This window comes from Pristiophorus japonicus, chromosome 16 (genome assembly GCF_044704955.1).
Source record: "Pristiophorus japonicus isolate sPriJap1 chromosome 16, sPriJap1.hap1, whole genome shotgun sequence".
Lineage (NCBI taxonomy): Eukaryota > Metazoa > Chordata > Chondrichthyes > Pristiophoridae > Pristiophorus > Pristiophorus japonicus.
Window position 1 is genome coordinate 75725344 of NC_091992.1, and position 27500 is coordinate 75752843.

Genomic DNA, 27500 nt, shown 5'->3' on the forward strand with positions numbered 1-27500 from the left:
GCTTCAACAGCTATGACCATCTCAGCATCATGCTCAGTTGCCCCCTCAGTGGTAGCTAGTGGGAGCCTGCTGAGTGCATCGGCGCAGTTTTCAGTGCCCGGTCTGTGCCGAATTGTGTAGTCATAGGCGGCTAATGTGAGTGCACACCTCTGTATGTAGGCCGATGCAATCGCCTCAGTTCAGGAGCCCCAGGAACGAACGCAGCTCCGTCGTGTTACGGGGTCTGGGTGCTTGCTGGATCACTTCCGTTTTGGACGCAGTAGGTCTGATCCCGTCTGCTGCTACCCTCCTCCCCAGAAATTCTACCTTTGGAGCTAAGAAGACGCACTTCGCCTTTTTCAGTCGCAGCCCTACCCGATCCAGCCTGCATAGCACCTCCTCCGGTTGTGGAAGTTTTCTTCAGTATCGCGACCCGTGATGAGGATGTCGTCTTGAAAAACCACCGTCTTTGGAATCGACTTGAGGAGGCTTTCCATATTTCGCTGAAAGATCGCGGCGGCCGAACGAACATCTGTTATACTCAAACAACCCCTTGTGTGTCGTGATGGTGGTCAGCTTCTTTGACTCACTCGCCAGCTCCTGGGTCATGTAAGCTGAGGTCAGGTCCAATTTTGAAAAAAGTTTTCCACTGGACAGCGTCGCAAAGAGGTCCTCCGCTCTTGGTAGCGGGTACTGGAGTGAGACCTGATTGATGGTGGCCTTGTAATCGCCACATTTCCTGACCGACCCATCCGCCTAGAGCACCGGCACGATCGGGCTCGCCCAGTCACTGAATTCGACTGGCGAGATGATGCCTTCCCTCAGCAGGCGATCCAATTCGCATTCTATCTTTTCCCGCATTACGTACGGCACTGCTCTGGCCTTGTGGTGTACTGGCCTGGCGTCCGGGTTTATGTGGATCACTACCTTGGGCCCCATGAAAGTGCCGATGCTGGGTTGAAATAATGAGTCAAATTTGTCCAGGACCTGTGAGCATGATACTCACGCCACAGAAGAAATTGCATTGACATCGCCCCATTTCCAGTTCATGACAGCAAGCCAACTCCTCCCCAGTAGTGCGGGACTGTCCCCGGGACAATCCAGAGTGGCAACCTGTTCTCCGAATCTTTGTGGGTCACGACTACCGTGGCGCTGCCTAGCACCGGAATGATCTCCTTTGTATATGTCCGTAGCTGTGTGTCAATCGGCAATAATTTTGGTCTCCTGGCCTTGGACACCCACAACCTTTCGAACTGTTTGATACTCATCAAGGACTGGCTGGCCCCCGTGTCTAGCTCCATTAATACTGGGATGCCATTGAGGAGCACTTTCATTATTATCGGTGGCGTCCTGGTGTATGAACTGTATATGTGCTCCACATGAACTCGCTGAACTTCAGCTTCCAGCGATTTCCCCCAGTATTCATTTGGCCTCGTAGGGCTTACATCGGGCCCATCCTCCTCGTACATCAATCTGGCTGCAGGCTTCCTGCACATACGCACCAAGTGATCACTGACGTTGCAGTTTCTGCAGGTATATTGCTGATACCTGCAAGCTCTGGCTGGGTGTTTGCCTCCACGTCTGGTGGTCATGAAAGGCGCTATATAAATGCAAGACTTTTTTTCTTTCTAACAACTGTCTAAATTCCCTTTTCGAACATTGATGGACTGTGATATGACAAACCGCGGTGGCGGGGAATCCCAGACTCTAACCACCCCTCGGGTGGGGTCGCCAACTCTGCTCGTGGGGATTCCTGGAGCTTCCATCACATGACCTCCCACCTCCAGCCGCCCCACCCAGTCAAACAGCCGTTATCTCTGATATTTTTTTAACTAATAAACAAAAATACCCAAAGAAAATGATAAGCGCTCATTATGCTCGACGCCCCTAGGATTTTCACCTGGTTTGCGCGCTGAACTGTCTTGGACATTAATCCTTCGCTCCTGGAGGCTCCAGACATTGCTGGGAGGATTGGAAACACTACCTGTGTGTGAAGGAATATTATCCTGCTCAATAACATGGGAGTGCGCTGTCTTCAGAGCCTCCCCCTAAAAATCAACCTTTAGATCAAACTGTGAGGATCATAGAATCTTACAGCAGAGGAGGCCATTTGGCCCACTGTGTCTGTGCCGGCTGTTCGAAACAGCGATCCCATTAGTCCCACTCCCCCAGCTCTTTCCCCACGCCCTGTAATGCTTTCCCTTCAAGTATTTATCCAATTCCCTGTTAAAAGTTACGACTGAATCTGCGTCCATCACCCTTTCAGGCAGCGCGTTCCAGATCACAATAACTCGCTGCTTAAAAATAAATTCTCCTCATCTCCCTCTGGCTCTTTTGCCAATCACCTTAAATCTGTGTCCTCTGGTTACCGACCCTCCTGCCACTTGAAACTGTTTCTCTTTATTTACTCCATCAAAACCCTTCATCATTTTGAACACCTCCATCCAATCTCCCCTAAATCTTCTCTGCTCTAAGGAGAACAATCCCAGCTTCTCCTGTCTCGCCACATAACTGAAGTCCCTCAACTATTTTAGTAAAACTATAAATCAAGTGCTCCCCCCCCCCTTTAAAAGGAGGCACTATAACCAAATTAAATAAACAAATTAAACTTTAGACATTAAACCAATCAAATTAAAATTCGGTTGCCGGGGGTGATGATGCACTCCAGTCCCTCCAGCGCCCACCTCTCGCGGAAGGCCGCGAGCATACCGGTGGACACCGCGTGCTCTATCTCCAGGGACACCCCGGCTCAGATGTAACGTTGGAAGAGAGGCAGGCAGTCGGGCTGAACGACCCCCTCGAACGCCCACTGCCTGGACCGGCTGATGGCCCCCTTGGCCAGGCCCAGGAGCAGTCCTACGAGGAGGCCTTCCGACCTGCCCGCTCCCCTCCGCACAGGGTGCCCAAAGATCAGGAGTGTGGGACTGAAGTGCAACCAGAATTTGAGGAGCAGCCCCTTCAAATATTGGAAGAGGGGCTGCAACCTCACACATTCCATCATCATCATCGGCAGTCCCTCGGAATCGAGGAAGACTTGCTTCCACTCCAAAAATGAGTTCTTAGGTGGCTGAACAGTCCAATACGAGAGCCACAGATTCTGTCACAGGTGGGGCAGACAGTGATTGAGAGAAGGGGTGGGTGGGACTGGTTTGCTGCATGCTCTTTCCGCTGCCTGCGCTTGATTTCTGCATGCTCTCGGCGACGAGACTCGAGGTGCTCAGCGCCCTCCCGGATGCACTTCCTCCACTTAGGGTGGTCCTTGGCCAGGGACTCCCAGGTGTCGGTGGGGATGTCGCACTTTATGAGGGAGGCTTTGAGGGTGTGCCTGTAACGTTTCCTCTGCCCACCTTTGGCTTGTTCACACACATTCCATATAAACATGAAACATGGACTCCTCTAAACCACTGAAACTGCAGGCGGCCTGGGAGCCCGTGAACAGACTTAACTGAAGTCCCTCATCCCTGGTACCATTCTTGTAAATCTACTCTGCAAGGGTGCAAAGAAATTATACTTTATTTAATACCTTGTCCCAATAATTTAACAAATATGGTGGAACTCACCTTAGTGAGGATCATAAACAACGATTCTCTAGATTTTGTAAGTGTCTGGGATGAACCGCTGCACTATGGCCATTTGCAGAACTACATAGAATGTATAGTCCATGTTTATCCTCACATCAGCCTCCTCCCACTCTACCTCATTTCACCCTATCAGTATCATTCCTTTCTCCCTCGTGTGTTTACATAACTTTCCCTTAAATGCGTCGATGCCATTCGCTTCAACCACTCCCTGTGGTTGCGAGTTCTACAGTCTCACCACTCCCTGGGGAAAGACGTTTCTCTTGAATTCCCCATTGGATTTATTAGTAACCATCTTATATTTACGGCCTCTAGTTTGGGTCTCCCCCACAAGTAGAAACTTCTCTACATCTATCCTATCAAAGTTTTAAAGACCTCTTTCACGTAACCCCTCAGCCTTCTCTATACAATGTTTAATGTGACATTTCCAATATGAAATAACTTACCCCCTCCCTCTCCTCTCCTCCCATCTACAAAGGATTATGCTTGGCAGGGTCTTGCTGGGGGTGTCAGCAGGACATTGCAGGGCTAGGGGGTTGGGTGGTTTGAAAGCATTGGGTGAAGTTTAGAACAGGAGACAAAGAGAGAGAGGGAGGGAGCAGAGGGAGCCGGGTGAAGTTCCACGTGTAAGGAAATGACGAGGAGGAAGCAGTCGCGGGCTGGGGCTGATGGTGGACGGATTGCTGCGTTTGGCGAGCCCCAGGCACTAAGCTCCGTGCCCTGCCCGGAGCCCGGAGCCCAGCGATGCCCATCCCGCACCTACACTCCATGCTGGAGTTTGTGCCCTTCCTGCTGCTGGTGTTACTGGTGCTCACCCTGCTCCTGGTCTTCCTCTACACCCAGCAGCCCGACACCGACTCCAAGAAGATCTGAGCGCCCCCCGGGCTCCCAGTCCCTGGCTCACCTGGAGCCGCCGCCAGGTAAGTGTCAGTTTCCGGGGTTCCCCCTCTGACTCCCAGCGGGGCAACACTGGTCCACAGGGCCGGCTCTGGCTGCTGGGGCCCGGGCTCCGGGTCCACGGCCAGCTCTCCCGGTGCCTCGGCCCAGCCGTCCGCTTCCCGGGACTAGGGCAGGGCTGCGAGCGCTGGCAGGCAATTCGGCCGCGGGAGGCGTCACAGCCAAGGTCCTGTCCTCGTTAGCTCACACACACACACTCACTTACACACACTTGCGCACACACACACACAATAACATATTCTCGCACTTACACACTCACTTACACACACTTGCGCACACACACACACAATAACATATTCTCGCACTTACACACACAATCACTCACTCACGCACACAAACACCAACACACACACACTCATTAACATACTCACACTAACAGACCTAACATATTAACACACACACTTTCTCACTTGTTCTCTTTCTCACTTAAATTTATCATCATCATCATCATGATCGGCAGTCCCTCGCAATCGAGGAAGACTTGCTTCCACTCCCAAAGTGAGTTCTCTGGTGGCCGAACAGTCCGACACGAGAGCCACAGACCCTGTTACAGGTGGGACAGACATTCGTCGAGGGAAGGGGTGGGTGGGGCTGGTTTACCGCGCGCTCCTTCCGTTGCCTGCCCTTGGCCTCTTCACACTCTTTGCATTGAAACTCGAAGAGCCCTCCCTTTCTCCACCTCGAGCGGTCTTCGGCCAGGGTCTTCCAGGTGTCAGTGGTGATGTTGCACTTTACCAGGGAGGCTTTAAGGGGGTCCTTGTAACACTTCTGCTGCCCACCTTTGGCTTGTTTACCATGAAGAAGCTCCGCAGAAAACATTTGCTTTAGGAGTCTCATATCTGGCATGCAAACTATTTGGCCTGCCCAGCGAAGCTGATCGAGTGTGGTCAGTGCTTCAATACTGGGGATGTTAGCCTGGTTGAGGACACTGATGTTGGTGCGCCTGTCTTTCCAGGGGATTTACAGGATCTTGCAGCGACATCGTTGATGATATATCTCCAGCGAGTTGAGGTGCCTTCTATACATCGTCCATGCCTCAGATCCATACAGGAGGGCGGGTATTACTACAGCCCTGTAGACCATGAGTTTGGTGGTAGATTTGAGGGCCTGCTCTTCAAACACTCTTTTCCTCAGGCGGCCGAAGGCTGCACGGGCGCACTGGAGGTGATGCTGAATCTCCGCATCAGTATCTGTCTTTGTTGATAAAAGACTCCCGCAGTCTGGGAAATGGTCCACGTTGTCCAGAGCCGATTCGTGAATCTCGATGATTGGAGGGCAGTGCTGTGCGGCGGTGACAGGCTGGTGGAGGACCTTTCTCTTACGGATGTTAAGCGTTAGGCCCATGCTTTCATATGCCTCAGTGAATACATCGACGATATCCTCAGAATGTGCGCAGACACAGGCGTTGTCCACGTACTATAGCTCGATGACAGAGGTTGGGGCGATCTTGGACCTGGCCCGGAGACGACGAAGGTTGAGCAGCTTCCCACTGGTTCTGTAGTTTAGTTTCACGCCAGCGGGGAGCTTGTTGATTGTGAGGTGGAGCATGGCAGCGAGGAAGATTGAGAAGAGGGTTGGGGCGATGACGCAGTCCTGTTTGATGTGGGAGGAAAAATGCCGATGAATGTTTGTCGTCCTTTGAGACTATGTTCAGAGAACTCTGTGGCCAAGATCTTCCATTAACTCACTCACTCTCTCTCTCACTCACTTTACAACAGCGGTCATTGGAGCTTCGCATCCCCCCAGCCCCCTCGTCTGGGGTGCAAAACCACATTTAGTAAACTCTTGAAGAGTTGTTACTGTGAGTAATTCACAGCTGGCAAAGTTTGAAGAGAGGCTCAGCAGCCAGTGTGGGTGCGTAGATTCCCAGGCAGCTTGCCTTTGCTCCAGCAGAGTGTGAGCTGGAGAGGATGGTTCTGGGGCTTTGCGTACATGCAGCACCCATCACCTCCGATCCACACTGCCATTCGCTGGACGGGTCAGCTGTGGCTGTGGGTGTGTGTGTGTGTCTACACTTTAGAGGACAGGATCTTGGCTGCGATGCCTCCATTGGCCGAATTGCCTGCCGATTCTCGTAGCCCTGGAAAGCGGGTCACTGGGCCGAGGGACTGGGCGAGCTACCCGTGGACACGGAGCCCGGGCCCCAGCAGCCAGAGCCGGCCCTGTGGAACATTGTTGCCCAGAAGGTTGTGAGTTCGAGCCCCACTCCAGAGACTTGAGCTCATAATCCAGGCCGACAATTCAGTGCAGTACTGAGGAAGCGCCGCACTGTTGGCGGTACTGAGGGAGTGAAAGGCACCAAAGGCGCTATTTAGTTAGACAATTAGTCCAACTTCACTATCTATCTGATTTTCATGGTGGTTGATCAGACTTTGAAAGCTGCTGTCTGTCTGGATATCTAACAGTAGGCCCTGTGCCTCGATAGTAGACGCACTGCCCAGTGGTGTACTAAAATCCAGGCGCTCCAAGTGTGATTCCTGACTTTTCTCCCCTCCTTTGTTAACCAATTTTCTCCCCTCTCCCTCCTGAGGGTGTTTACACCTGTTGCTGTATCGTTACACAGACTTCAGTCCTCCTCTGGTACCCCATCGCGGAGGGCAGCATTCAGGAGGCGGCCTTTGTTACCTCTAGACTTGACTATTCCAGCACACTCCTGGCTGGACTCCCACATTCTACCCTCCGTAAACTCGAGGTGATCCAAAACTCGGCTGCCCGTGTCCTAACTCGCATTAAATTCCGATCACCTATCACCCCTGTGCTCGCTGACCTACATTGGCTCCCGGTTAAGCAACTCCTCGATTCAAAATTATCATCCTTATTTTCAAATCCCTCCATGGCCTCACCCCTCCGTCGCTCTGTAATCTCCTCCAGCCCCACAACCCCCTGAGATGTCTGCGCTCCTCTTGAGCATCCCTGATTTTGATCGCTCCAACATTGGTGGTTGTGCCTTTACCTCTCTAGGCCCCAAGCACTGGAACTCCCTCCCTAAACCTCTCCGCCTCTCCCTCCTCCTTTTAAGACGCTCCTTAAAACCTACCTCTATGACCAATCCGTCCTAAATTTTCCTTATGTGGCTTGGTGTCAAATTTTGTATTATAAGAAAGGAAGGCGTTTATATAGCGCCTTTCACGACCACCGGACGTCTCAAAGCGCTTTACAGCCAATGAAGTACTTTTGAAGTGTAGTCACTGTTGTAATGTGGGAAACGCGGCAGGCAATTTGCGCACAGCAAGCTCCCACAAACAGCAATGAGATAATGAGCAGATAATCTGCTTTTTTATGTTACGTTGATTGAGGGATAACTATTGGCCCCAGGACACCAGGGATAACTCCCCTGCTCTTCTATAACACTCCTGCAAAGCACCTTGGGATGTTTTACTACATTGAAGGCGCTATATAAATACAAGTTGAGGTTGAGTGAGTGTGGAGAATCTTGGTTGGCTATTCAACTAGAGGGGCATCACTCACACCAAGTCCCGTTCACCCATCACCTCCTGCCAAGCCCTGTTCCGCCCTCATCCCATGTCCCCACACACTCGCTTTCCGGCTGGGGGAAATCGCTGGACAGTGATTGGGAACTGGGATGTTCCAGGCTCACTTTCTGCGGAGCGGAGAGGCTGAGGCTGTTGCTGGCAACGCCTGGGGCGCTGAGCACCTCGAGTCTCATCGCCGAGAGCATGCAGAAATCAAGCGCAGGCAGCGGAAGGAGCGTGCGGCAAACCAGTCCCACCCACCCTTTTGCTCAACGACTGTCCCACCTGTGACAGAGTTTGTGGCTCTCGTATTGGACTGTTCAGCCACCTAAGAACTCACTTCAGGAGTGAAAGCAAGTCTTCCTCGATTCCGAGGGACTGCCTATGATGATGAGGCTGGGGTTGACAAGCTACACGAGGAGTCAAAGGTGGGGCCTTCTTGCTCTGAGTGGTTCTATTTCCTCACTCGATAAACCTTGGTGGGGGCAGTCATTGCTGAGTTGGCTGATGTTGGGCAGCACAGGAGTTGAGGTGTTGTGGCCAGTCTCTGTGCCCAGCACCGAGGGAGGGCATAAACCAGCCCGGGATACCCGTTCCGCCATTGCCCTCTGCCACCTCCTGTGAGAATGGGATTCGGCTAAAGCAGTTTTCACACCCACCAGATGTCTCAAAGCGCTTCACAGCCAATGCAGTGCAGTCACTGTTGTAATGTGGGAAACACAGCAACCAATTTATGCACAGCAAGCTCCCACAAACAGCAATGCGACAATGACGCGATAATGTGTTTTGGTGGAGTTGGTTGGCTCAGGACACCGGGGATAACTCCCCTGCTCTTCTTCGAAATAGTGCCATGGGATATTTTACATTCACCATTCAAAAATCGGCACCTCCGACAGTGCAGCGCTCCCTCAGCACTGCACTGGAGTGTCAGCCTAGATTTTGTGCTCTCGTCTCTGCAGTGGAACTTGAACCCACAACATTCTGACTCAGGTGGGAGTACTACCCACTGAGCCACAACTGAGTACGGAATCGGGCTGTGGTGCCTCCCAAGGTTAAATAGCCCACCGATATTCGCTGACTGGGTTCAACCAAGTAGGATGGCAACTTGTCCGAGGTATCGGGGGGACTGGCGGAGGCTGTGGGACCCCCACCCAGTGCGAGTCAGCACCCACAGGAGAGAGGGGCCGAGAAATGGGGACTCAAAACACTTTCTAATATTCTCATTGTTCCCTATTTATCTAAAGTTTCCAGTGGCCGTGTTTGTCTTCCGTCAAGCTCCATTGGGCAGGAACAGATGCATTAAACCCTTGACAAAGGCAGTGTGGAATTGTGATCCTGCTGATCCCCCTCCTTCCCCATCACCGACAGCCCCGTGCTGAGTTGGCAGGCTGCGGCACGCCCATTGTGTGTGTGTGCAGTGGGTGGGGTCTCAGGCGGGGGCCTGCTGCCTGCTCACTCTGGCTGGCCACACGGCGCTCCGTGCCTCTGGGGAGAGCAATGAGGGAGCCGACCAGGAGATCAGCCCTTTACTGACTGGCAGACTTCAGCAGTGGATGGCGGTAACTCCGGGGTCAGGCTGGGGACGTAACATGGGGGGGGTGGGGGGAGGTACTTGGGTAGGGTGGGGTGGGGGAGTGAGGTACTGGGGTGGGGGGGTTGAGGTGGGGGGAGGTACTGGGGTGGGGTGGGGGGGAGTGAGGTACTGGGGTAGGGTGGGGTGGGGGAGTGAGGGACTGGGGTGGGGGAGGAGGGGAGGGAAGGCACTGGGGTGGAATGGGGGTGGGGGGCTGGGGCGAGGAGTTTCAGGAGGGGTTGGGATGGTGGTTGGAGCGCCCACTTCTCTATCCATCATCTCTCTTTCCCCCCCCCACCCTCCACCGTCTCCTTTACCTTCCCGAGTCGAGCAGCTTCCTGTTTTGCCTCTGGTGTATATTCTGGACATCTCCCGATGTTCCTTGCTTCGTGTCCGGACGGTCATTTGCTTTGACAGCGGCCCTGCCTATCCCAGCATGAAATGTGCTTTAAATGTTAATTGGTAGAACTGAACTCCGACCTGTCCTGGTTTCCCCCCCCCCGCACCCTGCCGTGGCCCGTTACAGGTTTGGATGAGGACAGGATCAGACTGGTTTGTGACGACACTTGCAGTTGAATAGCCCGATGGCACTCCCTGGTTTAGGTTGACACGTGGCATGGTGGCTTGGGTGGTGAGGGAAGCGTGTGCTGTGGGCAGGACACTGGCCCTTCACTTGAGCCCTGTGCGGAAATCGAGTCGCACGGATAGAAGCAAAGTATCGTCTCCCGAGTCTGCAATGGCAAATTAGGGCAACTCCAATCCAACTTATACAGGGCTCGGAGCCACAGCACCATCCACCTCCTGACAGCACCGATCGGCAATCTCACTGCCACAGCCCACAGGATGGGGAAAAGTCATACAGTGCAGAGGGAGCTTTACTCTGTATCGAACCCGTGCTGTACCTGCCCCGGGAGTGTTTGATGGGACTGTGAACGTTTGACTTGGAAAGCTTCCTATCCCCAGCACTAATGTCCCGCACCCTGTTGAGCTCAAGTAAACCAGAGGGAGAATGATTGCCCCGTGGTGTGAGCAAATGGCCTGAGGTGGTCTCTTGCTGTCTGCCTTCCTCTCTCTGTCTGCCCGCTCCCCCCCCCCCCGCTCTCTCTGTCTGGCCCCCCCCCCCTCTCTCTGTCTGCCCGCCCCCCCCCCTCTCTCTGTCTGGCCCCCCCCCCCCTCTCTCTCGGTCTGCCCTCCCACCCCCTCTCTCAGTCTGCCCCCCTCTCTCTGTCTGTTTCCCCCCACCCCCCCTCTCGGTCTGTCCCCCCACCCATCTCTCTGTCTGGCCCCCTGTCTCTGTCTGTTTCCAACCCCCCCCCCCCCCCCCGTCTCTGTCTCTTCCTTCCCCCCCCCCCCGTCTCGGTATCTCCCCCCCACACTCTCGGTCTGTGTCGTGTTCCCCCCCCACCCCGCCTCTCGGTCTGTCCCCCCCCATCTCTCGGACTGGCCCCCTGTCTCTGACTAACCCACTGGTGCTTTCTCCGCAGTCTGCCTGTGAAGTCTCTGCACGTATGACCCTCTGCAGCGATCATGGAGAATTCGGCGAAGGACGAGTACAAGATCCAGTCATTTGACACCGAGACACAGCAGCTGCTGAAAACGGCACTGAAAGGTCGGTGAGTGGGCCGGCCACAATTGTGGTGTGGGGCAGGCCGGCTTCTCTCGCACACGGGACAGGGCTATCTGGGACTCTCCCCTAAAAACTTGCTGAGGCTGAGTGAGGGGGAGGGGGGGGGGGGTCAATTGAAAATTTCAAAACTGGGATTGTAGATTTTTGTTGGGTTAGGGTATCCAGGGTTACGGAACCAAATAGAGATACAGATTAACCCATCATCATCATAGGTGGTCCCTTGAAGCGAGGATGACTTGCTTCCACGGCAAAAAGGGATGAGTTCACAGGTGTTTCAATGAAGGACCTAATATTCCAGGTCCCGAACTACATCCTGAAGGGTGGAAGATGCCTGTGCGTGGATTTTTTTAACGTGTGATGACCGTTGCACCCCAGCCACCACACGGGCTTGACAGAGCTAGGTCTTGGTCCAGTGGCAAGGATTACCCAAGACGACTGGAGACCAGCTCTGCTGCACGGACCTAGTGCGCACACATATCGCAGTGTGGGCTGGCCCGTGCTGCCCCTGGGCCCTCGCCTCTCCCGGGCCCTGAACTCGCGCCTCTCCCGGGCCCTGATCACGTCGCTCCACGATCACTCGCCGCTCCTTCACCCCTGACCTCGCTGCTCCTGCTGTGTCTGCCCGCGCTCCAATCACTGACCTGGACCTTGATGACGTCCCTCTTTGCTGCCGTCGCCGTTAACCCATAATCTAAACTGAATGGCGAAACAGGCTCAAGGGGCTGAATGGCGAAACAGGCTCAAGGGGCTGAATGGCCTCCTTCTGCTTCGAGATAAAATTGTAACTTTTAAAAGGAATTGGATATTTACTTGGAAAAGAAAAAAAATTGCAAGACTATGGGGAAAGAGCCGGTAAATGGGACTAATGGGATAGAACATATGAATTAGGAGCAGGAGTAGGCCATTTGGCTCCTCGAGCCTGCTCCACCATTCAATAAGATCATGGCTGATCATTCACCTCAACTCAAGTGGAGGCTGGGTCATGGAATATATTTAAGGCAGAGATAGTCAGATTTTTGAACGATAAGGGAATAAAGGGTTATGGGGAGCAGGCAGGGAAGTGGAGCTGAGTCCATGATCAGATCAGCCATCATCATACTAAATGGCGGAGCAGGCTTAAGGGGCCAAATGGCCTACATCTGCTCCTATTTCTACTGTTATTTTTCCCGCCCGATCTCCATATCCCTTGATTCCCCCAGTCTCCAAAAATCTATCGATCTCAGCCTTGAATATATTCAGAGACTCAGCATCCACAGCCCTCTGGGGCAGAGAACTCCAAAGATTCACCACCCTCAGTGAAAAAAAATTCCTCCTCATCTCTGTGTTAAATGGCCGACCCCTTATCCTGAGACTGTGCCCCTGGTTCTAGACTCTCCAGCCCGGGGAAAACAACTTCTCAGCATCTACCCTGTCAATCCCCCTCAGAATCTTATGTTTCAAACAAGATAGCTCTTTCAAACAGCTGACACTGGCACGATGGGCTGAAGGGCCTCCTTCTGATATCATCATCATAGGCAGTCCCTCGAAATCGAGGAAGACTTGCTTCCACTCTAAAAATGAGTCCTTAGGTGACTGCACAGTCCAATACGGGAATTACAGTCCCTGTCACAGGTGGGACAGACAGTGGTTGAGGGAAAGGATGGGTGGGACTGGTTTGCTGCACGCTCCTTCTGCTGCCTACGCTTGGTCTCTGCATGCTCTCAGCGACGAGACTCGAGGTGCTCAGCGCCCTCCCGGATGCACTTCCCCCACTTAGGGTGGTCTTTGGCCAGGGACTCCCAGGTGTCGGTGGGGATGTTGCACTTTATCAGGGAGGCTTTGAGGGTGTCCCTGTAACATTTCCTCTGCCCACCTGGGGCTCGCTTGCCGTGTAGGAGTTCCAAGTAGAGCACTTGATTTGGGAGTCTTGTATCGGGCATGCGAACAGTGTGGCCCGCTCAGCGGAGCTGGCCGAGTATGATCAATGCTTCGATGCTGGGGATGTTGGCCTGGTCGAGAACGCTGATGTTGGTGCGTCTGTCCTCCCAGGAGATTTGCAGGATCCCCCTCCTGTGCTGAATCATTGTAGGACAGGAGTAAATATTGGCCAATAATCAACAGGCCCCCTGGGACAAGGCTGGGCTCTGAGTGCAAGGCAGGGGCTGATCTTATGCGCCTCGGTGTGTGAAGGAGAGTGTCGCTAGGAAGGAGGGAAAGCTCTGGAGTACAGAGGACGGGTCGGGGGGAAAAGGGAGAGGCTTAAACCTTTCTGCTGTTCTTGTTTCCCAGAACCTGGCTCGGTGGACCTGGAGAAAGTGGCCTCTGTAATCGTCGAGCAGTCCATGAAGGACCTGGTATTCAGTAAAGAAGCGGGGCGGATTTGCTACACCATCGTCCAGGTACGGTGCAGGGCTGTGGGACTGAGCGCACACTTGCTGCACGTGGCTTACAGAGTCACAACTCGCTATCGCCTCGGGTGACACTGCAAAATATATTGACGGGCCATTGAGCCCAATCAGGCCATGTTGGCATTTACACACACACACACACACACACACACAGTTCTCATCACATTTATCCACCCTGTTCCCAGAAGAAAGACTTGCATTTATATAGCGCCTTTCACGACCACCGGATGTCTCAAAGTGCTTTACAGCCAATGAAGTACTTTTGGAGTGTAGTCACTGTTGTAATGCGGGAATTTGCGCACAGCAAGCTCCCACAAACAGCAGTGTGATAATGACCAGATAATCTTTTTTTTGTTACATTAATTGAGAACATAACATAAGAATTAGGAATAGGAGTAGGCCATCTAGCCCCTCAAGCCTGCTCCGCCACTCCACAAGATCATGGCTGATCTGGCCGTGGACTCAGCTCCACTTACCCGCTTGCTCCCCATAACCCTTAATTCCCTTATTGGTTAAAATCTATCTATCTGTGATTTGAATACATTCAATGAGCTAGCCTCAACTGCTTCCTTGGGCAGAGAATTTCACAGATTCACAACCCTCTGGGAGAAGAAATTCCTTCTCAACTGGTTTTAAATTGGCTCCCCCATATTTTGAGGCTGTGCCCCCTAGTTCTAGTCTCCCCTACCAGTGGAAACAACCTCTCTGCCTCTATCTTGTCTATCCCTTTCATTATTTTAAATGTTTCTATAAGATCACCCCTCATCCTTCTGAACTCCAACGAGTAAAGACCCAGTCTACTCAATCTATCATCATAAGTTAACCCCATCATCTCCGGAATCAGCCTAGTGAATCGTCTCTGTACCCCCTCCAAGGCTAGTATATCCTTCCTTAAGTAAGGTGACCAAAACTGAATGCAGTACTCCAGGTGCGGCCTCACCAATACCCTGTACAGTTGCAGCAGGACCTCCCTGCTTTTGTACTCCATCCCTCTCTTAATGAAGGCCAGCATTCAGTTCGCCTTCCTGATTACCTGCTGCACCTGCAAACTAACTTTTTGGGAGAGTTTCATGCAGGGATAAATATTGGCCCCAGAACACCGGGGAGAACCCCCCTGCTCTTCAATACAGGAGTAAATATTGGCTAATAATCGACAGGCCCCCTGGGACAAGGCTGGGCTCTGAGTGCAAGGCAGGGGCTGATCTTCTGCGCCTCGGTGTGTGAAGGAGAGTGTCGCTAGGAGGGAGGGAAAGCTCTGGGGTACAGAGGGCGGGTCGGGGAGAAAAGGGAGAGGCTTAAACCTTTCTGCTGTGAAGCGCCTTGGGATGTTTTACTACATTGAGGGCACTATATAAATATAGTTTGTTGTTGAGTGAGTGTGGACAATGTTGGTTGGCTATTCAACTAGAGGGGTATCGCTGCCAAGTCCGAATTCGAATAGCACAGGAATACCTCTAATCTCGGCTCACGTGCTGCTGTGTTCCTGCAATGCTGCCCTTCTTCCTGAACCTTAAACATTCCCTGTGTACGGTCTGGCTCCCTGATCCAGTACAGGGCCTATCCCGGGGTCAGGCTCCCTCCTCCAGTGCAGGCCGACGCCCAGGATCAGCCCTCTTGCTCCAATACAGGCCTATCCCAGTTTTATCTATGCAACAAAGGTACAAACTGAGTACTGTTTAACTGAACAAGGTACACCCTTGGCTCTGCTTTATTTAGTCCCAAAGTGCCTGACTCACAAAATGGCTGGCCTTTTATACCAGAGCAGCACCATGTGCGTGCTGCTCAGCGACCTCCAACAATGATGCCATCTGGTGGCTACAAACAGCATGTACATACATGACAATACCCTCCTCTGAGATCTTATCACAGTCTTTCGCAGGTTGAGACGGTCCGGTGCTTTACACTCCCGCGTTGACCGTCTCCGTTTGATTCCGGCCTTGGGTGAGTGTGCGGAGTCTGTTGTGGCTGGTGGCTGGATGGCTGACTTGTTGGGGGTGGCAGTAACCATTCAGGAATTGCAGGTCCATTTTTAGTGAACAAGTCCGTGATGGAAATTCCGGGTTCACTGATGACCCTTGAGTCCACTGAAGGCTGCTGGTAGGTTGGTTGGTCGTCGACGGTTTCTTCGTCTGACTGCTCTGGCTCATCTGTGTGCCTCAGCTTTGTTTGATCCATGTGTTTCCTGCAAGTTTGCCCATTCTTGAGATTAATAACAAATACTCTGTTGTCCTCCTTGGCCATGACTGTACCAGTGATTCATTTGGGACCCTGACCATAATTCAACACATTTACAGGATCATTAACAGAAATCTCCCGTGACACAGTTGTGTGATCGTGGTACCCTTGTTGACTCTATCTTCTGTATTCAACATGATTACTTAAATCCAGGTGTACCAGAGATAGCTTGGTCTTAAGACCTCTTTTCATCATGAGTTCAGCAGGCGAGACCCCTGTGAGTGTGTGGGGTCATGTCCTGTAACTCAGCAGTATGCAAGACAAGCGGGTCTGCAGTGACCCTTGGGTTACTCTCCTCATGCTTTGCTTGATAATTTGTACTGCACGTTCTGCTTGCCCTTTGGACGCAAGCTTGAATGGTGCTGACCTTACATGTTTTATGCCGTTAAGTTTTACAAACTCCTGACTGGTGAAGCACGACCCATTGTCGCTCACCACTATGTCAGGCAGACCATGTGTCACGAACATGACATTGAGATTCTCTATGGTTGCCGTGGACGTACTAGCTGACATGATTTTTCATTCTATCCACTTCGATTAGCAGCCACCGCCACTAAAAACATCTTGCCCAGGAAGGGACCTGCAAAATCTACATGGATCCTGGACCAAGGTTTGGAAGGCCATGACCATAGACCCAGCGGCGATTCTGCTGATGCTTTGCTGAGCTGCATGCAGGTGTTACACTGATGCACGCATGCTTCCAGCTCAGAATCAATTCCTGGCCACCATACGTGAGACCTAGCGATGGCCTTCATCATCACTATATCTGGATGTGTGCTGTGTAACTCACGCAAAAACTTCTCTCTCCCTTTCTTCGGCATTACAACACGATTGCCCCACAATATGCAATCTGCTTGAATAGACAGTTTGTCCTTGTGACGAATGTACGGTTTGGCCTCCTCGTACATTTGGTTAGGTATGGCAGACCAATCCCCTTTGAGGATGTAACCCTTTACCACTGATAATATCGGGTCCTGGCTGGTCCAGGTCTTAACTTGTTGAGCCGTGACAGGGGTACCTTCACTCTCAAAAGCATCCATGATTAACATTAAATCTGCCGGTTGTGGTGTTTCCACCTCCGGTGTGGGCAACAGCAACCGGCTGAAAGCATCGGCACAATTCTCTGTGCCAGGTCTGTGGCAAATGACATAATCATAGGCAGATAATGTCAGCGCCCACCTTTGGATGCGGGATGAAGCATTGGTATTGATACCTTTGCTCTCAGAAAACAACGAAATGATCGGCTTGTGATCGGTCTCTAATTCGAACCTCAGACCGAACAGGTAATGATGCATCTTTTTAACACTGTACACACACTCTAAAGCTTCTTTTTCCACCATACTGTAGGCTCTTTCTGCTTTAGACAAACTTTTGGATGCATACGCGACAGGTTGAAGTTTCCCCGACTCATTGGCTTGTTGTAACACGCAACCAATTCCATATGTCGATGCGTCACAGGCCAAAACTAAACGTTTACATGGGTTATAATGTACCAACAACTTGTTTGAGCAAAGCAGATTGGTGGCTTTCTCGAAAGCTCTGTCTTGCAATGCGCCCCACACCCAGTTGTTGCCTTTTCTCAATAGCATGTGCAGTGGTTCAAGTAAGGTGCTCAATTTAGGTAGGAAGTTACCAAAGTAGTTGAGTAGACCCAGGAACGAACGCAGCTCCGTCATGTTCTGCGGCTTGGGTGCATTCTTGATGGCTTTGGTTTTCACGTCAGTAGGTCTGATGGCATCAGCGGCGGTTTTCCTCCTGAGGAATTCAACCTTCGGTGCCATGAAGATGCACTTCGAGTGTTTAAGTCTGAGTCCCACTCTGTCCAAATGCAGTAGAACCTCTTCCAGGTTGTTCAGATGTTCCTTGGAGTCACGACCTGTGATCTGGATGTCATCTTGGAACACGATGGTTCTGGGAACGGACTTCAGTAGACTTTCCATATTCCTCTGGAATATTGCTGCAGCCGAGCGAATTTCAAACGGGCACCGGTGGTAAATAAACAGTCCTTTGTGCGTATTAATGCACGTAAGTCTCTTCGACATCTCGACCAACTCCTGCATCACATAGGCCGACGTCAAGTCCAGTTTTGTGAACGACTTACCTCCGGCTAGCGTCGCAAACAAGTCATCAGCCTTCGGTAACGGGTATTGATCTTGTTTCAAAATCCTGTTGATCGAAGCCTTGTCGTCTCCACAGATTCTGACTGTGCCATTACTTTTCAGCACAGGAACAATGGGGCTGGCCCATTCATTAAATTCGACCGGTGATATGATCCCTTCACGCTGGAGTCTGTCCAGTTCAATTTCGACCTTTTCCCTCATCATATACGGCACTGCCCGAGCTTTATGATGGAAGGGTCTTGCATCTGAGTCCACGTGGATCTGCACCTTGGCTCCCATGAAGTTGACGATACCCGGTTCGAACAGCGAGGGGAACTTGCTCAATACTTGGGCACATGTATCTTCCTCAGACGACAATGCCTTTGTCGTTCCAGTCACATCTGATATTTTCCAACCAGCTCCTGCTGAGCAGTGTTGTGCCATTGCCTGGAACAATCCACAGCGGTAACTCGTGAACCGCACCGTTATACGACACATTAATTTGTGCACTAACAAAATAACCTTTATCAGTTCTTTGGCATACGTGCACAGCTTGGCATTAAAAGGGCTCAGCCTGGGCCTCGCAGTCTTAGTATCCCACAGCTTATTAAATGCCCTCTCATTCATGATCGATTGACTCGCCCCTGTGTCAAGTTCCATCGATACCAGTATCCCGTTACACTTCACATTAATCAAAATAGGTTTACTCTTGGTTATGAAAGAGTACAGTCCATACACTTCCTCCTCTGGCATTTCGGATTGCTTATCCGTGCTAGTCTGACTCTCATCCTCCACGTGGTGTATCGCAGCACGCTTGCTCATCTGCGGACACTTGCACTGGAGATGCCCCATTCTCAGACAGCCTTTGCAACTATATTGCTTAAATCGGCACTGCTGGTGCCGATGATTTCTCCCACAACACGGAAAAGTCGGATACATTCCTGCTGGCGGACTTTGGGCAGCCACAGCCGGATAGGCCCTGCCATGTGCCGCTCTGCCAAACGCCGAATCAATCACATTTACAGAACTTGCCGAGGTTCGGTTCTTCATCAATATTTGCTTTAAACTCCTGTCCATCGTCATACATGATTGAGCGATCTGGATGGCCCTTTCTAAATCCAACTCCTCCACCGCCAGAAGTTTGTGCAGGATCACCTCGTGGTTGATACCGATAACAAAGAAGTCCTGCAGCATGTCTGCCAACCCCATCCCGAACTTGCCCATCCCACTAGACGTCTCAGGTCGGTAATGAATTCCGCCGCGTTCTGGCCCTCCGATCGAACGTGTGTATAAAACCTTTATCTCGAAATGATGATGCCGTCGTCTGGCTTGAGGTGCTCCTGTACCAATGTACACAACTCCTCGTACGTTTTCTCTGTTCGATCACTAGGCAAGAGTAAATTCTTTATCAGACATAGAAACATAGGACCAAAGTTTCCACACGCGCCTAGAACGGCGCAGTCCCGACCTGGACGCCCGTTTTTCGCGCCACAAGTGCGCCTAAAAAAAATCCTCCGTATTCTCCACCTCCCTGCAGATCCTCTGGCCCTCGGCGCAGCGCAGCACGAGCTGTGGGGGGGCGGAGCCAGGTCCCTGCGCTGAAAACAGTGCCGAGACCTCTGCACATGCGCACTACAGTGGGCACGCAAGTGCAGTAGCTCCAAACCGCCGAACTGTGTGGGAGGGGCCCGAAGCACGCAGCCCCTAGCCCTGGCCAAATGGCCTCACTGGGGCTGCGTGAATAAGGCTCCTCCCACGGCCAGCTCCTGCTTCCTCCCACGGCCAGCTCCTGCTTCCCCCCCCAACCAGACCCGACACCCGCTCCCCGCCCCCCCCTGCCTCCGGACCAGACCCGACACCCGCTCCCCGCCCTCCCCTGCCTCCGGACCAGACCCGACACCCGCTCTTCCACCCCCCCCCCGACTGGACCCGACCCGACCCGACCTGCGCTCCTGTTCCCGCTCCCCGCCTCCCCGACTGGACCCGATCCGACCCGAGCTCCTGTTCCCGCTCCGCCCGCCCGCCCCCGACTAGACCCGACCCGACCCGCGCTCCTGTTCCCGCTCCCTGCCTCCCCGACTGGACCCGACCCGAGCTCCTGTTCCCGCTCCGCCCGCCCCCCCCCCCCCCCCCGACTGGACCTGACCCGACCCGACCCGAGCTCCTGTTCCCGCTCCGCCCGCCCCCCCCCCCCCGCCCCCCGACTGGACCTGACCCGACCCGACCCGCGCTCCTGTTCCCGCTCCCCGCCTCCCCGACTGGACCCGACCCGACCCGCGCTCCTGTTCCCGCTCCCCGACTGGACCCGACCCGACCCGCGCTCCCGACCCCCGACCCGACCCGACTCGACCCCAACCCACTGGACCCGACCCGACTCCCGCTCCTGGACTGGATCCGACCTGACCTCCCCCCTCCCCCCCTCCCTCTCCCCCCTCCCTCTCCCTCCCTCCCTCACCCCCTCCCTCTCCCTCTCCCTCCCTCCCTCACCCCCTCCCTCTCCCTCCCTCCCTCACCCCCTCCCTCTCCCTCCCTCCCTCACCCCCTCCCTCCCCGACCCGAACCAAACCTCCCCGACCCGACCCGACCCAACCCAACGCCACCGACCTGTAAATCTGGTGCTGGGGACGGGCCCTGCCCGAAGTCTCGGGCCGGCCCGTTCAGCCTTCGGTCCCGAAAGGCCTGCCTGAAGCACTTTCACACAGGTAGGAAGATGGTTTATTTAATCTTTTCTTTGCTTATAAATGTTTATTCAGGTTGGATTGATTTGTATAAGTATAAATAAGGATTTATTATAGAATTTAATGACTTCCCTTCCCCCCCCCCACCTCGTTCTGGACGCCTAATTTGTAACCTGCGCCTGATTTTTTAGTGTGTAGAACAGGTTTTTTCAGTTCTACAAAAATCTTCACTTGCTCCATTCTACTTTAGTTTGGAGTACATTTTCACTGTGGAAACTTTCAAATCAGGCGTCAGTGGCCGGACACGCCCCCTTTTGAAGAAAAAATTCTGTTCCAAAGTAGAACTGTTCTACCTGACTAGAACTGCAGAAAAAAAAATGTGGAGAATTGCGATTTCTAAGATAGTCCGTTCTCCACCAGTTGCTCCTAAAAATCAGGCGCAAATCATGTGGAAACTTGGGCCCATAGAAACTAGGTGCAGGAGTAGGCCATTCAGCCCTTCTAGCCTGCACTGCCATTCAATGAGTTCATGGCTGAACATGCAACTTCAGTACCCCATTCCTGCTTTCTTGCCATACCCCTTGATCCCACTAGTAGTAAGGACTTCATCTAACTCCTTTTTGAATATATTTAGTGAATTGGCCTCAACAACTTTCTGTGGTAGAGAATTCCACAGGTTCACCACTCTCTGGGTGAAGAAGTTTCTCCTCATCTCGGTCCTAAATGGCTTACCCCTTATCCTTAGACTGTGACCCCTGGTTCTGGACTTCCCCAACATTGGGAACATTCTTCCTGCATCTAACCTGTCTGAATCCATCAGAATTTTAAACGTTTCTATCAGGTCCCCTCTCATTCTTCTGAACTCCAGTGAATACAAGCCCAGTTGATCCAGTCTTTCTTGATATGTCAGTCCTGCCATCCCGGGAATCAGTCTGGTGAACCTTCGCTGCACTCCCTCAATAGCAAGAATGTCCTTCAAGTTAAGAGACCAAAACTGTACACAATACTCCAGGTGTGGCCTCACCAAGGCCCTGTACAACTGTAGCAACACCTCCCTGCCCCTGTACTCAAATCCCCTCGCTATGAAGGCCAACATGCCATTTGCTTTCTTAACCGCCTGCTGTACCTGCATGCCAACCTTCAATGACTGATGTACCATGACACCCAGGTCTCGTTGCATCTCCCCTTTTCCTAATCTGTCACCATTCAGATAATAGTCTGTCTCTCTGTTTTTACCACCAAAGTGGATAACCTCACATTTATCCACATTATACTTCATCTGCCATGCATTTGCCCACTCACCTAACCTATCCAAGTCACTCTGCAGCCTCATAGCATCCTCCTCGCAGCTCACACTGCCACCCAACTTAGTGTCATCCGCAAATTTGGAGATACTACATTTAATCCCCTCGTCTAAATCATTAATGTACAGTGTAAACAGCTGAGGTCCCAGCACAGAACCTTGCGGTACCCCACTAGTCACTGCCTGCCATTCTGAAAAGTACCCATTTACTCCTATTCTTTGCTTTCTGTCTGACAACCAGTTCTCAATCCATGTCAGCACACTACCCCCAATCCCATGTGCTTTAACTTTGCACATTAATCTCTTGTGTGGGACCTTGTCGAAAGCCTTCTGAAAGTCCAAATATACCACATCAACTGGTTCTCCCTTGTCCACTCTACTGGAAACATCCTCAAAAATTTCCAGAAGATTTATCAAGCATGATTTCCCTTTCACAATCCATGCTGACTTGGACCTATCATGTCACCTCTTTCCAAATGCGCTGCTATGACATCCTTAATAATTGATTCCATCATTTTACCCACTACCGATGTCAGGCTGACTGGTCTATAATTCCCTGTTTTCTCTCTCCCTCCTTTTTTAAAAAGTGGGGTTACATTGGCTACCCTCCACTCGATAGGAACTGATCCAGAGTCAATGGAATGTTGGAAAATGACTGTTAATCCATCCACTATTTCCAAGGCCACCTCCTTAAGTACTCTGGGATGCAGTCCATCAGGCCCTGGGATTTATCGGCCTTCAATCCCATCAATTTCCCCAACACAATTTCCCGACTAATAAGGATTTCCCTCAGTTCCTCCTCCTTACTAGACCCTCTGACCCCTTTTATATCCAGAAGGTTGTTTGTGTCCTCCTTAGTGAATACCGAACCAAAGTACTTGTTCAATTGGTCTGCCATTTCTTTGTTCCCCGTTATGACTTCCCCTGATTCTGACTGCAGGGGACCTACGTTTGTCTTTACTAACCTTTTTCTCTTTACATATCTATAGAAACTTTTGCAATCCGTCTTAATGTTCCCTGCAAGCTTCTTCTCGTACTCCATTTTCCCTGCCCTAATCAAACTCTTTGTCCTCCTCTGTTGAGTTCTAAATTTCTCCCAGTCCCCGGGTTCGCTGCTATTTCTGACCAATTTGTATGCCACTTCCTTGGCTTTAATACTATCCCTGATTTCCCTTGATAACCACGGTTGAGCCACCTTCCCTTTTTTATTTTTACGCCAGACAGGAATGTACAATTGTTGTAGTTCATCCATGCGGTCTCTAAATGTCTGCCATTGCCCATCCACAGTCAACCCCTTAAGTATCATTCGCCAATCTATCCTAGCCAATTCACGCCTCATACCTTCAAAGTTACCCTTCTTTAAGTTCTGGACCATGGTCTCTGAATTAACTGTTTCATTCTCCATCCTAATGCAGAATTCCACCATATTATGGTCACTCTTCCCCAAGGGGCCTCGCACAACGAGATTGCTAATTAATCCTCTCTCATTACACAACACCCAGTCTAAGATGGCCTCCCCCCTAGTTGGTTCCTCGACATATTGGTCTAGAAAACCATCCCTTATGCACTCCAGGAAATCCTCCTCCACCGTATTGCTTCCAGTTTGGTTAGCCCAATCTATGTGCATATTAAAGTCACCCATTATAACTGCTGCACCTTTATTGCATGCACCCCTAATTTCCTGTTTGATGCCCTCCCCAACAGCACTACTACTGTTTGGAGGTCTGTACACAACTCCCACTAATGTTTTTTGCCCTTTGGTGTTCTGCAGCTCTACCCATATAGATTCCACATCATCCAAGCTAATGTCCTTCCTAACTATTGCATTAATCTCCTCTTTAACCAGCAATGCTACCCCACCTCCTTTTCCTTTTATTCTATCCTTCCTGAATGTTGAATACCCCTGGATGTTGAGTTCCCAGCCCTGCTCATCCTGGAGCCACGTCTCTGTAATCCCAATCACATCATATTTGTTAACATCTATTTGCATAGTTAATTCATCCACCTTATTACGGATACTCCTTGCATTAAGACACAAAGCCTTCAGGCTTGTTTTTTTTAACACCCTTTGTCCTTTTAGAATTTTGCTGTACACTGGCCCTTTTTGTTCTTTGCCTTGGGTTTCTCTGCCCTCCACTTTTCCTCATCTCCTTTCTGTCTTTTGCTTTTGTCTCCTTTTTGTTTCTATCTGTCTCCCTGCATTGGTTCCCATCCCCCTGCCATATTAGTTTAACTCCTCCCCAACAGCACTAGCAAACACTCCCCCCTAGGACATTGGTTCCGGTCCTGCCCAGGTGCAGACCGTCCGGTTTGTACTGGTCCCACCTCCCCCAGAACCGGTTCTAATGCCCCAGGAATTTGAATCCCTCCCTGCTGCACCACTGCTCAAGCCACGTATTCATCTGCGCCATCCTGCGATTCCTACTCTGACTAGCACGTGGCACTGGTAGCAATCCCGAGATTACTACTTTTGAGGTCCTACTTTTTAATTTAGCTTCTAGCTCCTTAAATTAGTTTCGTAGGACCTCATCCCTTTTTTTTAACCTATGTCGTTGGTACCAATGTGCACCACGACAACTGGCTGTTCTCACTCCCTTTTTAGAATGTCCTGCACCTGCTCAGAGACATCCTTGACCCTTGCAACAGGGAGGCAACATACCATCCTGAAGTCTTGGTTGCGGCCGCAGAAATGCCTATTATTCCCCTTACAATTGAATCCCCTATCACTATCGCTCTCCCACTCTTTTTCCTGCCCACCTGTGCAACAGAGCCAGCCATGGTGCCATGAACTTGGCTGCTGCTGCCCTCTCCTGATGAGTCATCCCCCTCAACAGTACTCAAAACGTGTATCTGTTTTGCAGGGGGATGACCGCAGGGGACCCCTGCACTACCTTGCTTGCACTACTCTTCCTGCTGGTCTTCCATTCCCTAGCTGGCTGTGGACCCTTCACCTGCGGTAAGACCAACTCGCTACACGTGCTACTCACGTCATTCTCAGCATCGTGGATGCTCCAGAGTGAATCCACCCTCAGCTCCAATTCCGCAACGCGGTTCGTCAGGAGCTGGAGGCGGATACACTTCCCGCACACGTCGTCGTCAGGGACACCGGAAGCGTCCCTGAGTTCCCACATGGTACAGGAGGAGCATATCACATGACCGAGCTCTCCTGCCATGACTTAACCCTTAGATACACTAAAATTGGCAACAACAATGTTAAAAGTTACTGACTGATATAAAAAAGAAAAAGAATGAAAAGCTACTCACCAATCACTTACCCTCTTGGCTGTGACGTCACCTTTTGATTTCTTTCTACTTATTTTTGCTTTCTCTCCCAGCTGGAGCTGTACAAGCTCCGCCTCTCTCGACGCTCCCCGGACTGCTGAGCCTTTATAGGCCGCTGCCTCTCGCCGACTCCCGCCTCTCTCGACCGTAGATCTTTGAACCGCACACATTGAGGAACACGGCCCGCGCTGATCTGCATTGTTGACCCCCTTCATTTTGTTGGCCACGAAGTACTGGTTCAAACAGCTCACAAAGTCTGCCCAATCTTCTCCCTCCACAAAACGCACTAAAAATCCAGTCGTGCTCATGTTGCAAACAAAGGTTCCTGTATTCTCGTCGACAAATGTTATGTATGCAATAAAGGTTCAAATGGAGTACTGTTTAACTGAACAAGGTACAACCTTGTTCTGCTTTATAACGGCCCAAAGTGCCTGACTCACAAAATGGCTGGCCTTTTACACCAGAGCAGCACCATGTGCGTGCTGCTCAGTGGCCTCCAACATTGACACCATCTGGTGGCTACAAACAGCATGTACATACATGACACCCAGGGTCAGGCTCCGTGCTCCAGTACAGGCCGTGGCCCAGGGTCAAGCCTCCTGCTCCAGTATAGGGCCCATCCCAGGGTCAGGCCTCCTGCTCCAGTATAGGGCCTATCCCAGGGTCAGGCCTCCTGCTCCAGTACAGGGCCTATCCCGGGGTTAGGCTCCCTGCTCCAGTACAGGGCCTATCCCAGGGTCAGGCCTCCTGCTCCAATACAGGGCCTATCCCAGGGTCAGACTCTGATCCTGATTTTCCTTTCCCGTTTCCAGGCTGAGAACAAGCAGAGTGGGAACAGCAACTTCCGGCGTAACATCCTGATCCGGCTGCAGCAGGAGTTCCTGGTGAAGGAGCAGGTCCGTGAACGCTCGGTCAATGAGTGGGTCTGTCTGGTCACCTTCATCTGCAACATCTTTGATTACCTGAAGGTGAGCGTTAATCCAGTGACCGAGGGGCATGGGCCATGGCCTGGGAGCTGTATCACGCTCCCAGTAATAACTCTCTGTTACACCCCACCCTCAGTGTCAGACTCCCAGTAATAACACAATCTCCCCCACCCTCAGTATCGGGCTCTAGGTTATACCGCGCTCTCTGGTGCACTCACTTGCAATCGTTAATTTTGAACCAGCCGAGTGTTGAGTGAAAGGTCCACCTGTGTGTGAAGATGAAATGGAGCAGATTGCAAGTCCACGATGCGTTGATGGTAAAATCCCGAGGTTGATGGGTCATCTTATTCTGACCAAAATTATTTTGCCGGAGCATCCAACAGGCCTCTGTAGCCCCAGAGCGACAGTGGCAGGGATCTGGGGGCTCATCCCCTTGCCCGCCCGTGCTGCGACCTGTGTTGGTGAGTGCCCGGTGGGGTCAGGGGTTGCCGGGGTCGGAGGGAGAGACAAGAATCCAGCCTGGACCCTGAGACGGAATTCACGGTCTGATGTCTCCTCCTGTCACCCACCCTCCGTTTATAATGAATGCACCCCTGCGAAGCACCTTGGGATGTTTCCCCACCCCATTGAGGGCACTATACAAATGCAGGCTGTTGCTGAGAGTTGGACCATGGCTGTGCACACCTCCTCCCAGGAGGGGGCGGTAGCCTGCTCGCCGATGTCGACGCATAACCTGAGGCTAGTCACTCAGCGGCCCGCTGGTGGTGATCCGCGTCTCAGGTGGACAGACCCACACAACTCAATGGGCAACGTGTTGTGCCCCGAGTCTGTCTGTCTTTCTGTCCCCCCTCTCCCCTCCTCCCTCCCCCCCCCCATTCCCCCCTTCCCTCTTCCCCTTCCCCCTTCCCTCTTCCCCATCCCTCTTTCCTCCCTCCCTTCCTCCCTCTTTCCCCCCTCACCTCTCCCCTCCTCCCTCCCCCTTCCCTCTTCCACCCCTTCCCTCTTCCATCCCTTCCCTCTTCCCCCTCCCTCTTTCCCTTCCCCTCACCCTCTTCCCCCCCCCACCCTCTTCCCCCCCCCACCCTCTTCCCCCCCCACCCTCTTCCCCCCCCCACCCTCTTCCCCCCCCCACCCTCTTCCCCCCCCCACCCTCTTCCCCCCCCACCCTCTTCCCCCCCCCACCCTCTTCCCCCCCCCACCCTCTTCCCCCCCCCACCCTCTTCCCCCCCCCACCCTCTTCCCCCCCCACCCTCTTCCCCCCCCCCACCCTCTTCCCCCCCCACCCTCTTCCCCCCCACCCTCTTCCCCCCCCCCCCCACCCTCTTCCCCCCCCCCCACCCTCTCCCCCCCCCCCACCCTCTCCCCCCCCCCACCCTCTTCCCCCCCCCCACCCTCTTCCCCCC

General features: G+C 52.3%; 1 protein-coding gene across 1 annotated transcript in view; it reads left to right on the forward strand.

Annotated features, from left to right (window-relative positions):
* Positions 1-4183: 4183 nt before the first annotated feature.
* Positions 4184-27500, forward strand: part of mif4gdb (MIF4G domain containing b) — a 28393-nt gene continuing 5076 nt past the window's right edge. Inside the window, 4 exon segments of the mRNA XM_070857460.1 lie at positions 4184-4477; positions 11045-11169; positions 13456-13565; positions 25984-26202. Of these exon segments, the coding sequence (XP_070713561.1) occupies positions 11088-11169; positions 13456-13565; positions 25984-26202 (411 nt within the window). The 5' untranslated portion in view covers positions 4184-4477; positions 11045-11087.